The 14,357-nt window shown below is 50.4% G+C and overlaps 1 protein-coding gene across 39 annotated transcripts in view; it reads right to left on the bottom strand.

Annotated features, from left to right (window-relative positions):
• Window positions 1-13,936, bottom strand: part of TPM1 (tropomyosin 1) — a 28,540-nt gene extending 14,604 nt beyond the window's left edge. For 6 of the 39 annotated variants that reach the window (XM_025472586.3, XM_025472592.3, XM_025472581.3 and 3 more), the window contains exons 1-2: window positions 13,678-13,920; window positions 12,425-12,550 (exon numbers count right to left, since the gene is read on the bottom strand). In XM_025472586.3, the coding sequence (XP_025328371.1) occupies window positions 12,425-12,550; window positions 13,678-13,791 (240 nt within the window). In that variant the 5' untranslated portion in view covers window positions 13,792-13,920. Of the gene's footprint in view, window positions 1-7,834; window positions 8,038-12,424; window positions 12,875-13,677 lie in introns of those variants that run through there. The other 33 variants (XM_025472590.3, XM_049104486.1, XM_025472589.3 and 30 more) reach the window with 13 other exon arrangements.
• Between the last annotated feature and the right edge of the window lie 421 nt (window positions 13,937-14,357).

Here is a 14,357-nt window from a genome sequence, read left to right as displayed (position 1 = left end):
TCTGTGAGGCTATGATGATTTGATACAATGAACTGGTGTGTTTACAAGTCTGCACATACAGTTTTCAGTGGCCAGAGGGACTGTGAACGAGCGCACTCTCTCACTGGGTTCTTTTCTTCTTTGGAACTTCCACACTGACCCTGACTGCCACTGCGGCCACCTCACTCACAGGGGGGTGACGGGGTGGGGGCCGAACAGAGGCAGCACTTACCCGGGCTCGGCCACACAAGATAAGAGCATGACAGCCAGAAACCAGACTCAGGAGTCTGCCTTCCCCCTTCTCCTGGCCATTGGCTCAAAGGAGTCTTATAAAGGAACTAAAATAATTAAAATCAGCCATTCTTCTTCTTTTTTTAAAATATTTATTTATTTCTACTCAATGTGGGGCTTGAACTCATGACCCCAAGATCAAGAGTCATGTACATACTTTACCAACCGAGCCAGTCAGGCGCCCCTCCCCCCCCTTTTAAAGATTGTATTTATTTATTCATGAGATACACACACACAGAGAGACAGAGGCAGAGACACAGGCAGAGGGAGAAGCAGGCTCCATGCAGGGAGCCCGACGTGGGACTCGATCCCGGGTCTCCAGGATCACACCCTGGGCTGAAGGCGGCACTAAACTCTAAGCCACCCGGGCTGCCCAAATTCAGCCATTGTAAACTATACACCCTACAGATACAAGGAAATCTAGTAACCCCCCCCTCCTCCACCCTCTTTTCAGCAACCGGTGTAGAAGAACTCGGCCACCCTAGAACAGGGCCAAGACAAATTTCCCAAGTGTTTTTGAGATAAGCTTACTGGCATTTCTTACAAGGTTGCTACTAGAAAAGTTTCAAACTCCTTAAGGAGGAAAGCAGTACAGAGACTATTTTTATTGATATCTGTATCCAAATTAAGATGTTTCTTTTTTGGGGATGCAATGATTGCTTACTATTATAAACACTTGCTATTATGAGCTTCAGAACACTTGTAGGACTGTGATGGCCCACTGCAGACACTTGCATTGGTGTCTGTTTAAATACTATGTGTGGAAGTCAAAGCTAGGACTTACTAATCAGGTTCCATTTCCTCAACCACATCCACTTTGAATATGTGGGTATCATGGAGTGATCAAGTTTTCAGGACACTTGAGAGATTTCTAAAAACTAAGATACATACTTAAGCACCCATGCTAGTTCTATCTATATTCCCATCTTCTTTACTCAACAGGAAGCTTCTTACATGTAGGGAGTCACAGTTCTCTGCACACAATATGGGCTCAGTAAATGTCTACTGAATAAAACAAGTAAAACCAACCTAATTTAAACAAAAGAAACTTTCTTAGCTCAGGGACCCATGATATAAAAAGTTTGAAAGACCCATATAGTTAGAGTCTGTGATTACGGCCTTGAATGAAATTAATACGAGAACATTCAACCATTTGCCCATCAGGATTTGTAAAATTTTTTAAATGCCAAGTTTTGTCTAGGGAAGAGGTGATTAGGGCACCTCCAACTGGGGTGAAGGACTTTACAAAAAAAAAAATTCAAATATACTTTTATCTTGTCAAAAATTAACTATGTAATAATAACTGGCTGACGAGACAGGGCATGAGGAAGAGGGAAATGGATCCGAGGACGACAGTTTACAACCACACTGGCCTACACGGTAAATCCTTCCCAGTGCACAGCTAGTAATGGGTTCTGCTAAATCTAATGGGCAGGTGAGTATGGGTTTTTTCTAGAGGAGGGGAGAGGGTAATAGGGACGATAAATTTCTTATGTAGAAGCAACTGTCTTCTCAACCTTATTTTTTCAAAATTGGAAGGAAGTATACATTAAAAGGGTCAACTTTTGGGTCAGATCTGCTTTGGTCACTGTTCTGTATTTTCCATTTCTAGTAAGATTCTATGTCCTTTATGAATGAGGGTAGAGGGAGATAAGCAAGTCTGAAAGTTGAAAACAAAACGAAGAGCAAAACCAAAAATACTGTAGTATAATGTCTATGTCATGTACTCAAAAGTATTAGTCTCCTCCCCTTCTTTCATAATTATTATTTTAAATATGAAGGCAAGTATCCTTGTTACAAGTGCTGTGGCCAGAGAAATGTCAACAAGATTTTCTCTATAATGTTTTCTTGTAGCCACCACATTTTAAATTTCTGCTTTCTGTTTCATCTGGGCCCCAACCTTGAGGACTTTGTACTCACAGGAAGAAGCCTGTTTATGCTCTAGGGAAACGACCTTCAGAGTGACAGGGCAACCTAGGTCCCTGGCTTCTCACCCAGCTGGGGCACCAGAGGGGAAAGACCAATGCTTGTTCTTGCCACTCTACACAAGATTCCTTGACCTGAAAGGTTCTCCTCATCAGTCTCTATCTTCCCTCTTATTGCCTCTAACTCTAACCATTCTTCCTTTAGTCCTGGACCCTGTTTTATAAATGTCACTCACTGTTTCCCTGGGAGCATGTTGCAGAACCTTAGACTTCCCGACATTATGGGTTGGGTCCTGCAGGAATACCGCCCAAGAGGGCCTCATCCAGGGCACCCAAGGAACAGCTGGGAATGGAGGTCCATTCTAGGAGCCAGGACTAGAGAGATCACACCTGTGGGTGGTTCACAAAATGGGGTCTCAATTGTTTTAAAGGTCCCTAGGCATCATTCAGCAGTTCCCACAACTGGCTGAGTACCAGAATCCACTAGGAGGTGCACGTTAACAATGCAAACTTTCAGGCCCCATCCCCGGAGATTCTGACTCAGGAGGTCAGAGGGGAGGGCAGGCATCTGCAATATAAGCAACCTGTTCCATTCCTGCACCTTCCCTGCCCCACCATCCACAGCAGCTGGCAAATCTTTTGGGAACTACTCTCTGAGCTCTCTGTTCAAAAGAATTTTTGATAGAGGATTTTGATAGAGGATTTTTGATAGAGGGCTGACTATGCTCAGGCCGTACAGCCATCAGTGGGAGAACAAGACTAGAACCCCAGTTGCCTGGGTCCTTACGTGTGGGCTCTGTTACTTCTCCTGGCCTCCAGGAATCTCATGACAGCGCTGGATTGGTGGTTCTTACCCCGGGTGCCTTCTGTCTTCCTAAATCAGAATGGGAGATCCTCTACAGCCTCCACTAACACAACTACCCACACAAAAGCAAGGCTTCCGCAACAGAGGATAGCCAGTACTAGTGAAGTTACTATATTGAACGCCATCCTCTTAAACAAGTCCTCTCAGTCCTTTCAGAAATAACTTCATCACGCAGCACTCATGGGTGAGTGACGCCTCCTATAGGGACACAGGGCATTTGCTCTCAAGCCAGGAAATCAATGCCTGCTGCTCCTGGGGTTTCCCAGGACAGGCTAAGGTGCTTATAGGCTACAGCTGGGACCTGAGAGCAGTGTCTCGGGGGTACATCTGTCCCCATGAAAGCCTTCTCTGGGAAAAATCTGGACTCTTACCAGCTTCTCAAGCCCTACCATATTGGTATGGTTGCAATGTTGTTTGGGTCCCCAGAATTCAAATGAAGTTTAATTCCACAAATAAATTAAGGGTACTTCTCTCAATTTTTGTGTGTGTATGTATTTGGGATTATGCCCTTTGTTCAGAAGGCCCCTACGTGGGGCGCCTGGGTGGCTGAGCGGTAGAGCATCTGCCTTTGGCTCAGGGCATGATCTCGGTCCATGAAGTTCTGCATCAGGCTCCCTGCAAGAAGCCAGCTCCTCCCTCTATGTCTCTGCCTCTCTCTCTGGGTCTCTCATGAATAAAATAAAATTAAATTAAAAAATAAATAAAAAACAAAAGGCCCCCCTCACCTTTAATGGCTTTTATTCCTGGTGTTTTTTTTTTTTTTTTTTTTTTTTTTAAGTTTTGAGGTTTATTTAGGTATTCTCTAAGGTTCCTTTCATCACAGAACCTGGGCAGTCTACTTAAGATTTAGCCTGTGTTTACCTCTGTCAGTACAAGCCCACAGCCACATGAGTAGCTGTTATTTTAAAAGCACATATAAATAAGGCATTTGGGAAGGGTCAAGACCCAAGAAGCAAATTATTTCCAGGCATGGAAATCACCCTCAGTGTGCTGGGTTAGCTTCTTCTAACAACGGCTGTGTGTTGACACTGCTGGTGGAGTCTTTCAGTTTGGGATGCTAGTTTCTTTTATTTCAAAAGTGCTATTGTGTCCCAACGTGTAATGAGCTACTCAGAAGAGACTGCTATATTAGTAAAGGCTACCAATTATCTTCCTGCAGATCTGTTGTTAAACAATCACCAGACACTTTGCAGTTGTGCCTGCCCTGTCCCCTCACCCAACCCGAAGGTACTAGCTGCCCACACAGAAAACAAGGGTAGGTACACAACTGCCCCCCACCCAATACAGTACGGTACTACACAGAAATCAAGGGTGTGGCCACCTCAATACAGCAAAATATTACTCCAAATCAGATTTGAAAGAAAACTTTTAGGCCTAGATTTTCATGAAATCCAGATGTTACAGCCAACACAACTAAAAACAAAACAAAAAACAAAAAGACAGCAATGATGTTTACTTTAAAAAAGCATTCTAGGCGATCCCTGGGTGGCTCAGCGGTTTAGTGCCTGCCTTCAACCCAGGGCGTGATTCTGGAGTCCTGGGATCGAGTCCCATGTTGGGCTCCCTGCATGGAGCCTGCTTCTCACTCTGCCTGTGTCTCTGCCTCTGTCTCTCATGAATAAATAATTTTTTTTAAAAAAAAGCATTCTAGTTAAGACTATTAAGAAAAAAATAACTGTAGGAGAATAACAAATAATATTCTATCCTAAAAAGTGATCCTCTGGAATATGTTTTCAAAGTCCTGCCTGAACCAGCGGTGGAACATGGGATGATCAAAGGTCAAGCATTTTTATTTCATGCAAACTGTAGTTATACAGAGAAGGTTTCACCCAACTTGCTGTGTAAGACCAAGTGTCTACGGCCAAGTTAAACTTATGCCCTTATATGGTAAGGAAAGAGGAAAAAAACCACTGAGGACATTAAGGGGCACTCCCATGGATAACAGATAAACACAACCTCCTCTATCTGTGCCAAAGCCTATAATTTATGAGGCATATTTGTATAATGAGGGAGAACGGACAAGAACAGGGCATTGTAGTGCCCTTGCCTTGCCTACATATCAAAACAGACATCATGAGTGTATATTCCAGTTACTGCCAGTAACTGGGGGTGCCAGTGTGAGCACAAAGCACACTCTCGAGCTTCCTGGTCCCAGAGATATTTACCAACTTGAAAGTGGAAGAGGACAGGGGATTTTTATAAATTGGTTATTTCCCACAATTTAATAAAACTATCAGTTCAAAACCTATAGGCTACAACTTTAAGTCTCCTTGTTTGCTGGACTGCTATCCACAAAGGAGGAAAGACTGGCTCCTTCTTGCTACTTTTTCCTTTGATAATGACAACAAACATACAAAACCCTGGTGGGTCACAAGACCTAGAGTCAATCATTCTATCAAGCAAAGTATCCTCATTCCAACCGTTTCAAGGGCCCACACACCTTGGAAAAACAAACCAGTAGGAAATAAGTGATAGCCAAATTTTCCAAGGTAAGTGCTGCCATAATAGGGCCAATTAACTATAGCATGTCTGAACTTTTGAGAATAAGAACTTAGGGCCAACTCTCCAGTCAAATATTTTTTGCAGTGGCTCATGATTCTGACTCTAAACCTCTATCTTTGCTGCCAAGAGAAACTGTGACTACTAGCTTACCTCACAGCGCTGTCTGACAACTACCAAGAGGCTGGCTTCAATAAGCTACTTCCAAGGTCCAGCTGCAGAAGTCAGAGCAACTCTCAATCTGAAGTGGTCTCTTTAATGGTCTGATTCAGTTCTCAAACTGCTATCTTAAAAGGTTCTGTGTCCAGTCACCTGGATGGAGTGTTTTCCAAATTACTTTTAAAAACCCGGCCCAATTAAACCACTTTAAGCACAGAACTTTGAAAAGAATCAAAGCATCATCTCCAGCCAACAGACACAGGAAGACTACGGTTACGAAAATGATGCAGAGGAGTAGAAGAGTAACAACATGCCCTTCATAAAAATTAATCTTCTGCGTCTAACATCAATTACTGGGACAGAAGTTAATAAATACAAGGCTCTCCTGTATAGGACCACATATTCCCTTTCTTAGGAGGGTGAGGGGAGTTCTACTGACTTCTGCCACTAATGCCACTTCAGCCAAACGTTTCCTCCAGTCTGTCCACGTCCTCTCTCCATTCAAGTTCCAAAAGAAAAAAAATTGATTAAAGAAAAGCATTTACATGGAGCATTTTAAAATGCAGTGAAACGTCCAGGCCATTCTTAAGACCCTCTGATAGGTGAAGGCAAAGGGGGCAACAGGCAAAGCCAAGTGCTGTGCAATTTTAACACCAGCTGACACCTAGTACTTAATCTGTTGCCCATACACTGCTGTACCTTCTTTACACATACTAATTCCTCTCGCTACCTTAACCGGCAGGTACTAGTATTATCCACATTTTAAAGTTAGGGATCTGAGAGACGGAGAAGTTAATGTGCCCAGTGTCTCACAGGTAGTAAATAGCAGAAGCCAGAATTCAAGTTCTGGCAGTCTGGGTCCAGAGTTCTCATTCTTATCCATCTTGTTCTATTAGCTTTAATGGTTCAAGGACAGCTGTTAGCCAATCAGAGAGGGCCCTGGAATCAATTTATTGCCCTGCCAAATTCAGACGTATCTATGCGGTCTCTGCTGACCTGTTCTCAAGAAAATTATCTTTTGCTGATTGATTTCCTGATTCCCATCTGCATTTCATCTGAAATCTCCTCCAGCTAGGCCTTCCTCCTAAGAGAATCCATTGCTTCCCTGTATTTTATGCAAAACAGGTCTTGAAGTTTCTGCAGCCAGCCATATTGCAGTTACAAACACCTAACGAATGCAATTTACTCAACTCTGAATGGGTCCATATTAAGCACAGCTGGGCACCTTATTATGTTTGTTGTAAAATTCCCAAGGTGTTTGAGCATCCTGATTTAAAACACAGGCTCAAAAACCAACAAATAGTAAATGCCCGGACTACCTCTGAAATCCTATTCCTGTTTGTTGGATACGTTTGCCTTAGCAGAAAGGAAGGAAGCCAGGTATTACATTCACCATGGGGGAGGGGGAAGCCGGCAGGAGAATACACCCAATAATCGCTGACATTCAGCCAACTTTTTTCAATACTCGGTAACAAAGGAATGTCTGTAGAAGACCACTGGGGAGGAGGGATGGCTAATACAAAGGGAAAAGGTGAACGGGTCACATATTCTTGTCTGAACCCGGCGCTGTCAAGGTCTCCACCACCACAAAGAAACAGGCTTCCAGAAAACCAATGGTCACTGGGGACGGACTTTAGCATCCCCAGGCCCCAAAGTCTAGCAGCACCCCAGACTTGCCCGGTCGGCGCCCCTTTTCCAAAGGGACAGATTTCCGCAAGGTTTTCCCTCTTCCCTCCCCACCCTCGGGGTAAATACTGCCAGCAGCGCAAAGTGCACATCCCGGGGGACCCCAGACACCGGGGCCGAATGCAAATAACCCCAGAGTAGAGCCTTTTCTGGGAAACTGCTGCTTCCAGAACCTTCTCAAGACAACTGCTGCTTTCCCTTGGGGCTTTTACTTTAAAGCAGCTGAGATGCAAAGGAAGGGCTGCAAAGAACAGGCGGGGCCGCTCCCCCGAGCCAGAAGCCGGCTGCCCCAGGTGCGCCAGGTGCGCCCCCGCGGGCGTGGGGGTGGGGGTGGGGGCGGGGGCGGGGGCAGGTGGGCTCCGGGAGGCCCTGCACCGCGCGGCGGGCCCGGCGGGCGGGCGGGCGGGGGCGGGATGCGTGGGCCCCTTACGGTCTCCCTCAGCTTCCTCTCGTAGTCCAGCTCGCGCTGCAGGCTGCCCGCGCGCTCCTCCGCCGCGTCCGCCTGCTCCTGCAGGCTCCGGATCTTCCGCCGCACCGCCTCCAGCGAGCTGCTCCCGGCCATGGCTCGGGGCGGCGGCGGGCTGCGCGGGCAGAGGCCGGTGCTGCGCTCCCGCCGCCGCGGCCGCACTCCCGAGCGCCGGCCGCCCCGCCCCGCCCAGGCCGCGCCGCGCGACCGCGGCGCCCCCAGCGGCCCAGGAGCAGCCCGGAAGTGGCGGGCTCCCGGGCGGCGCAGGCGAACCGCGGGCCGGTGCGCGAGCGCCGCGGGCGGGGCGGGGCGGGGCGGGGCGCGCGCCGCGGGAGGCACTGCGCATGCTCGCGGCGGCGGGGCCCGCGGAGGTGCCGCGCGAGCCGGGGGCCGCCTGCGGAGCCGCGCACGGCCGGGAGCGAGGACTTGGGGCTCCGCGGCGACGCGGGGGAGCGGACCTGGCTGCGGAGCGCGACGGTGCCGCCTGCCGGCGACGGGAGCACGGCGCTCGGGCGTTCTGGGTGCCCTCGCCCGAGAGGGAGAGAAGCGGAGCCAGAGGTTTGGGGCCTGAAACGCGTCCCCAAAGGGGCCGTGCCTCGCTGCCCAGAAGCCCAGCACGCCCGAGCCGGACCACCGCAACCTTCCTCCCTCGCCGCGCTCGCGAAGCGAAAACCACTAACATACTGCATTGTGGTTAGACCTGCCGAGCGCAGGCTTCCTGGGTTCGAATCCGCTCCTGGGTCTCTCCTGGCTGTTGACTTTGGCCAAATAACCGGACTTTTCTGGGCTTCGTCTGTAAGCATGGGTTAACAGGAGCACTTTCCTCATAGGGCAGTGGTGAGGGTTGTGAAATACAAAGCGCTTAACACAATACATCGTACATAGTTAAGTGGTGGCTTTAAGTGAATAAAACAAATGCAGGCACTGGCTTAAGATGCAGGCGGGGCGCATCCCCGGCTGTGTTCTCAGGGCCCCGAGCCTCTTTGGGGCTCGTTTTCCATAAAAACAATCGTCTCGAGGATCCCTTATACTTACAAACTTCTCTGGTTTTAGGTCAGCCTCAAAGATCTGGGATCTGACCGATTCTGGGCTGGACTGGGAGGTCTTTAAAAGGCACAAGCGTGAAGGCTACAGAACCCTAATAGAGCCTCTGGCTCCAGCTGGATGAAAACCCAGTTTCTGGGAACCATCCTCAGCCAATTCTTCCACTGGGCCATGTATTTAAGAACCTCCTAGGGGCACCCGGGTGGCTCAGGGGTTGAGCCGTCTGCCTTAGGCTTGGGTCGTGATCCCGGGGTCCTCGGATGGAGGCCCCATTGGGCTCCCTCTGCCTATGTCTCTGCCTCTCTCTCTCTGTTATGAATAAAATCTTTAAAAAGAATAAATGCTTTCTATGTGTCATGGCTTTCTTCCTCACCTTTCTCGCAGGAAGCCCTTCAAGTCAATTTCTGATGTGTTTAAGTGTGGGAATAATGAAGAAAAAACCTACTTGACGACCCTCTCCTCCTCCTCCTCCTCTTCCTCCTCCAAAGCCCGAACAACGAACCTCCTGTGCTCTCCAGACTCATTTTCTTTGGACTTTGTCAGGTCTCTACTGAGTCTCAGAAACCTCTGCAGGTGCCCCCACGTCCTGTAGGTGGAGCCTCTCGCTTTGTTTCCAACACAGTTCATCTAGTCCGGCGGGAGGTTACAACTTTTCCCCTAGAGTACACAGTGAGCCTCCAACTTTGAAAGTGGAGGATGGGGGCGTCTGGGGACGTCCCCGGAGGAGCCAGGGAAACTGCTGGACATTTGCAAGTGCTCTCCGCAGCCAACTAATGACTTAATGTCCTGCTTTTCAAACACCTGGGAAAGACAGTTGCAGGTGAGTTCATTTTCACGCTGATGTCATTATACAAGAGTTTAGGACAGTTCTCAACCTTGGCTGCACATTTAAAAAATACTAATGCGTGGGTTCCACTCCCAGAGATTCTGCTTTAATTGAGCTGGGGTGCAGCCTGGATTCTAGGGTTTTAAAACTTCCCTAGGAGATTCTGTTTACATAAGGTTGAGAATCGCTGATGTAGGAAGCAAAGACCTACAAGGACTAAAGACTCACATTCTGCAGATAACTGACACATCACAATTATTGGGGCAGGGGTGGGAGGCCAGATAGAAAATGTTCAGCCTCATTCAGGTAGAACACCAAAAAAAATTCAGACCAAAACCATCAGGGTGGGATCCCTGGGTGGCGCAGCGGTTTAGCGCCTGCCTTTGGCCCAGGGCGCGATCCTGGAGACCCGGGATCGAATCCCACGTCAGGCTCCCGGTGCATGGAGCCTGCTTCTCCCTCTGCCTGTGTCTCTGCCTCTCTCTCTCTCTGTGACTATCATAAATAAATAAAAATTAAAAAAAAAAAAACCATCAGGGTGCTACCTTGTAAATCACAATCTTTTAAGCTAGGAAGACCCCTACGTCTGGAATAAGATTTACAAAGTATGTTGGTAAATAAGTAGAAAAATGTTTTTAGTAGTAGGAAAATATGGAAATGCTTTTACACTGCTGAGTAATGACAGCGAAGTGTCCTAATTCCAAGTGTAATACGATTCTACTTCAGGAAGCTGACCTCCTACCTCCCTCTTTCTCTAGTGATATCAGTCTCTTCCTCCTTAAGTCTTGACGATTTTTACTAGTTGGGAATCACTTTAAACATAGCATTTCTTCGCAAACGTTCTTCTTCAACATCCCTACAGTTTCTAAACAACCTAAAAGGTCCTAAAAGGGAAGATGATCAATATATACTACCCCCCCCCCCACAAAAAAAAGTGCCATATTAAGCATAGTTTTCCGGTAGAAAAAAAGAACCAAAACAGTTTCAAAAATTCCCCTCCCCTGTTAACCACGCCCCTGCCCAAGGTGGCTTTAAATATCCTCATTTCCATTTCTGCCCCACCTCATACCAGCATTCCCTTAAACAAGACTTTTCAATAAAGACATGATAGCGCTGCATAGTTACAATAATTATGATCTTTTTTCCCCTCTAAGAATTGTAGTAGCTTTTTTCTCCTTCTCTTGCCTTCAGTCTTACAGGGCTATTTTCAAATTCTCTGCATTCTTTTCCTTATAAGGACTATCTCTCCTTGATCTATCAGCGGCTCTTTTGAAAAAGCCAAATAAACGTCCTGCTGGACAATTTGGGGGAGACAGACATCCTCCATTTAACCTTATACGGAGCAGACATCTGATCTACATTATACAAAGCAGGCGCAGTTGTATGTGTTTTTTGGCTCTTTTTCTAAAGCCAGGTAGTTTGTAGCTTTAATGTTTTAGCTAAGTCAGTGCTTCTGTGAACCCCTTTTCCAGTAATCTTGACGGCGATTGGAGTATTTTTGTTGATTCTAAATGTCCGATGTCTGGATTTCTCATTTATAAAGCATGCCTGGAGATTACATTTTAAGCCTTTCGTGCCACAAAAAGCCTTTACTGGTTTCAAGAACCCAAGACCCTCCAGCAATTTGCATTTTCCTCTCCTACAAGAAATTCTGCCATTGTGCTTGGTAGTTCAACTTCTGGGCACAGCTTTCCCCGGTGCTCATACATTCTTGGAATTGTTACTAACTTCCCAAGGAATTCTTTCCTAATTGGGCCTCTAGCCTTAATGAGCTTCTACAATGGAATCCAACAGTGTGAAAAGAAGTCGTTCCTTTGGAAATCTAATGCTTGGCTTGACTTAGGGAGCAGACAAGGCAAGCTCTTCGGCTAAAAAGATTCCAAAGGGCAGGGGACAAAGTGCTGGTAGAGTTTTTGCAGTGTGTGCATCACCCCCGAAACTATGTGGTGGTTGTCAGAAGGCTGACAGGTGGGGGTGGGGCAAGCAGGAGGGGCAGGGGGCAGTTAGCTCACTATACCATATAAAGCACTGAGCTATATATAACTCCCAGGGTACTTTCAGGATCTAGTGCTGTCAGACTGCAGACCCAAGCAAGTATCATCTTCCCAGGCAGATCTTAAGGGCTGGATTAAGGTTCCCCTAGTAAGAAAGGAGGCCTCAAGTGTCTCTGCACCCCAGCATCAAGCTCAGCCTTCTAAGTAAAAGTAGTAGCGCCATGTCCTTCCTTCGATTCAGAGACTGGGCCCTAGGTACTCTGACCAGACTCACCATGGAAAACCAGGCATTCCCACCCATCAGAGGCGGCAAAGGAAAGGAAAGAAACTGAGGTATTCTGTTTGCACAAACCTTGATGATGACACCTCAGAGGTCTTCTGCCACCAGGGAGGCAAGGTTCACCTCCAGCATCCAGTTTCAGCCACTCCACTCCCAGCTTCTCACCCACCCACCTCCACCCCCCAGGAGCGGGGGAAAGAAAGAGAAAAAGAAAGAGGAGTGGATGAAATATAAATGAATGTGTGCAACAGGAGTCTGAGGCAGCATCCAGTGCTCTGGGCCATGTCAGGGCTGTGTGCGGGTGTCCAGCAGGAGGAGGCGACCCTCCTCCATTGCTCCTTGGCCATTGTGGTGACCGCAGAGTGGCCACCGGGCAGGAGGTGAGGGAGGTAGTGTGAGCGTGCACTTACGTCAGTGGCCTTTTTCTCCGCCAGCTCCAACTTCTCCTGGGCATCTTTGAGAGCCTCGGAGTATTTGTCCAGTTCATCTTCGGTGCCCTTGAGTTTCTTTTGCAGCGACACCAGCTCATCTTCCAGCTGGGAGTTGGCCGTGGGGGACGGGGAGGGGTGGGGTGGGGGTGCAGCAGGCAGCGTGATCCCGCAGGGGAGGGGTGTGGGTGCACAGAACCAGAAGGACAGGGACAGCGGGAGAGAGAGAGGGAAAGACAGGGAGGGAGAGAGAGAGAGAGACAGAGTTAGCCATTCGTGCGCCGCGCCGCGCCGCGCCCCGGGTACCTTGGCGGCGGTCTCATCCGCGGCCAGGAGGCTGTCCTCCGCCGAGTGCAGCTCCTCCAGCACCCGGTCCCGCTCGTCCTCCGACGCCCGCAGCAGCTTCTCCTTGGCCGCGATGTCCTCCTCCAGCTGGGGGGCAGCGGCGGGCGGGCGCGGGCGGCCGGCACGGACCGGGTGTTAGACACACACACACACACACACACACACACACACACACACAACACACGAGCGCCTGGTTGGCTGGGGCCCCGGGCTCGGGGCGCCGCCGACTCGGGGTTCGGGGGACTCTCGGTAGCCTCTTCTCCCCCGAAGCTGGAACCGCGCTGCAGGGGCGGCCCACCCTGCACCCCCACCCCCCGCGGGCACAAGGCTCCACACCTGGGGGTGCAGAAACACGCCGCTGTCTCCCTGGCCTTCGGGCCGTATACTCTCTATTCTGTTCCATCTTTGTTCTTAGGAAAAAAAAAAAAACCCAAAAAACCCAAAACCCAAACCAAAAACAAAACTCCCTGACCCTCCCCTCTCCCCGCCCAGTCTCTAACCCAGGTGAAGCTTTTCTTCTCTGCAGCCTAAAGTCCAGAGGAACTACTAGCACTTTCGGGACTCGACTCCCCGCCCCCCCCCGCCCCGCAGTGATCCCCGATCCTGAGGATCAAGTGCCTCCAGGACTTGAGTGGACTTCGAGGGCTCTGGGAAGCGGAGGAGCGAGATAAACGTCCCCCGAGGAGACCAAAAAAGTTAGAATGAGCCGGAGTCTCGCTCGCTGCCCCCTCCGCCTTGCGGGCTGCGCGGCCCCGCCGCCCGGGCTGGAGGGGGGCGGCCGGAGCCCCGGGGGGAGCCCCGGGGGAGCCCCGGGGGGAGCGCGAGGGGGAGCGCGGGGCGCCCAGGGCTCGGGGGCGCCGGCGCGGGCGCAGAGCCGGGGAGGCGCAGACCTGCTTGCTCCTGTCCTCCGCCGCCTTCTTATCGGCCTCCGCCTGCTCGGCTCGATCCAAGGCATTCTCCTTGTCGAGCTTGAGCATCTGCATCTTCTTCTTGATGGCGTCCATGGTGGCGGCGGCTGGGGGCCCTGCGGCTGCGGCGGGAGCGGCGAGGCGAGCGCGCGGCGGGGCGGCCGAGGCGGAGTGCGGGCGCGGAGCCGCCTGCTGCTCCCAGATATGTACTTTCCCAAGGGGGCGACCGCATTCCTCGAGACAGCCAATACTTTTTTGGAAAAGCTTTTTTCTCCGGCCCCTTCCCCCCTCTCCTCCCTCCGCCCCCTGCCCCCTCCCCGCGCCTTCCCGCGGGGGCCGCGCGCCCATTCGCTGCCGCCTGCCGGCCTCCCGGTTGACGGTGGATATGACTATATATGGGGACCCGAGCGCCGAGGCGGCGGCCCGCCGAGGCCGCCCTGTTTCCAAACCTGCGCGCCAGGGAGAGGGCGCCGAGGCCTCGCTGGGGCCGGGCCGGGCCGGCGCTGACCCCTGCTCCGTGCGCCCCGCGCGCCCCGCGCCCGCGCGCCCCCCACCTTCCGGGACCCCAGCCGGGCCCGCCCGAGCCCCAGGAGGCCCGGGGAGCGGGCCAGGTAGTGGGTGCGCGTGGCCCGGAGGGAGCCCCAAGACCCCTGCGCTCTCAG

This window comes from Canis lupus, chromosome 30 (assembly GCF_003254725.2).
Source record: "Canis lupus dingo isolate Sandy chromosome 30, ASM325472v2, whole genome shotgun sequence".
In the NCBI taxonomy this organism is placed as follows: domain Eukaryota; kingdom Metazoa; phylum Chordata; class Mammalia; order Carnivora; family Canidae; genus Canis; species Canis lupus.
The sequence above is the reverse complement of the archived record's forward strand: the minus strand, read 5'-3'. Positions and strand labels throughout refer to the sequence as shown.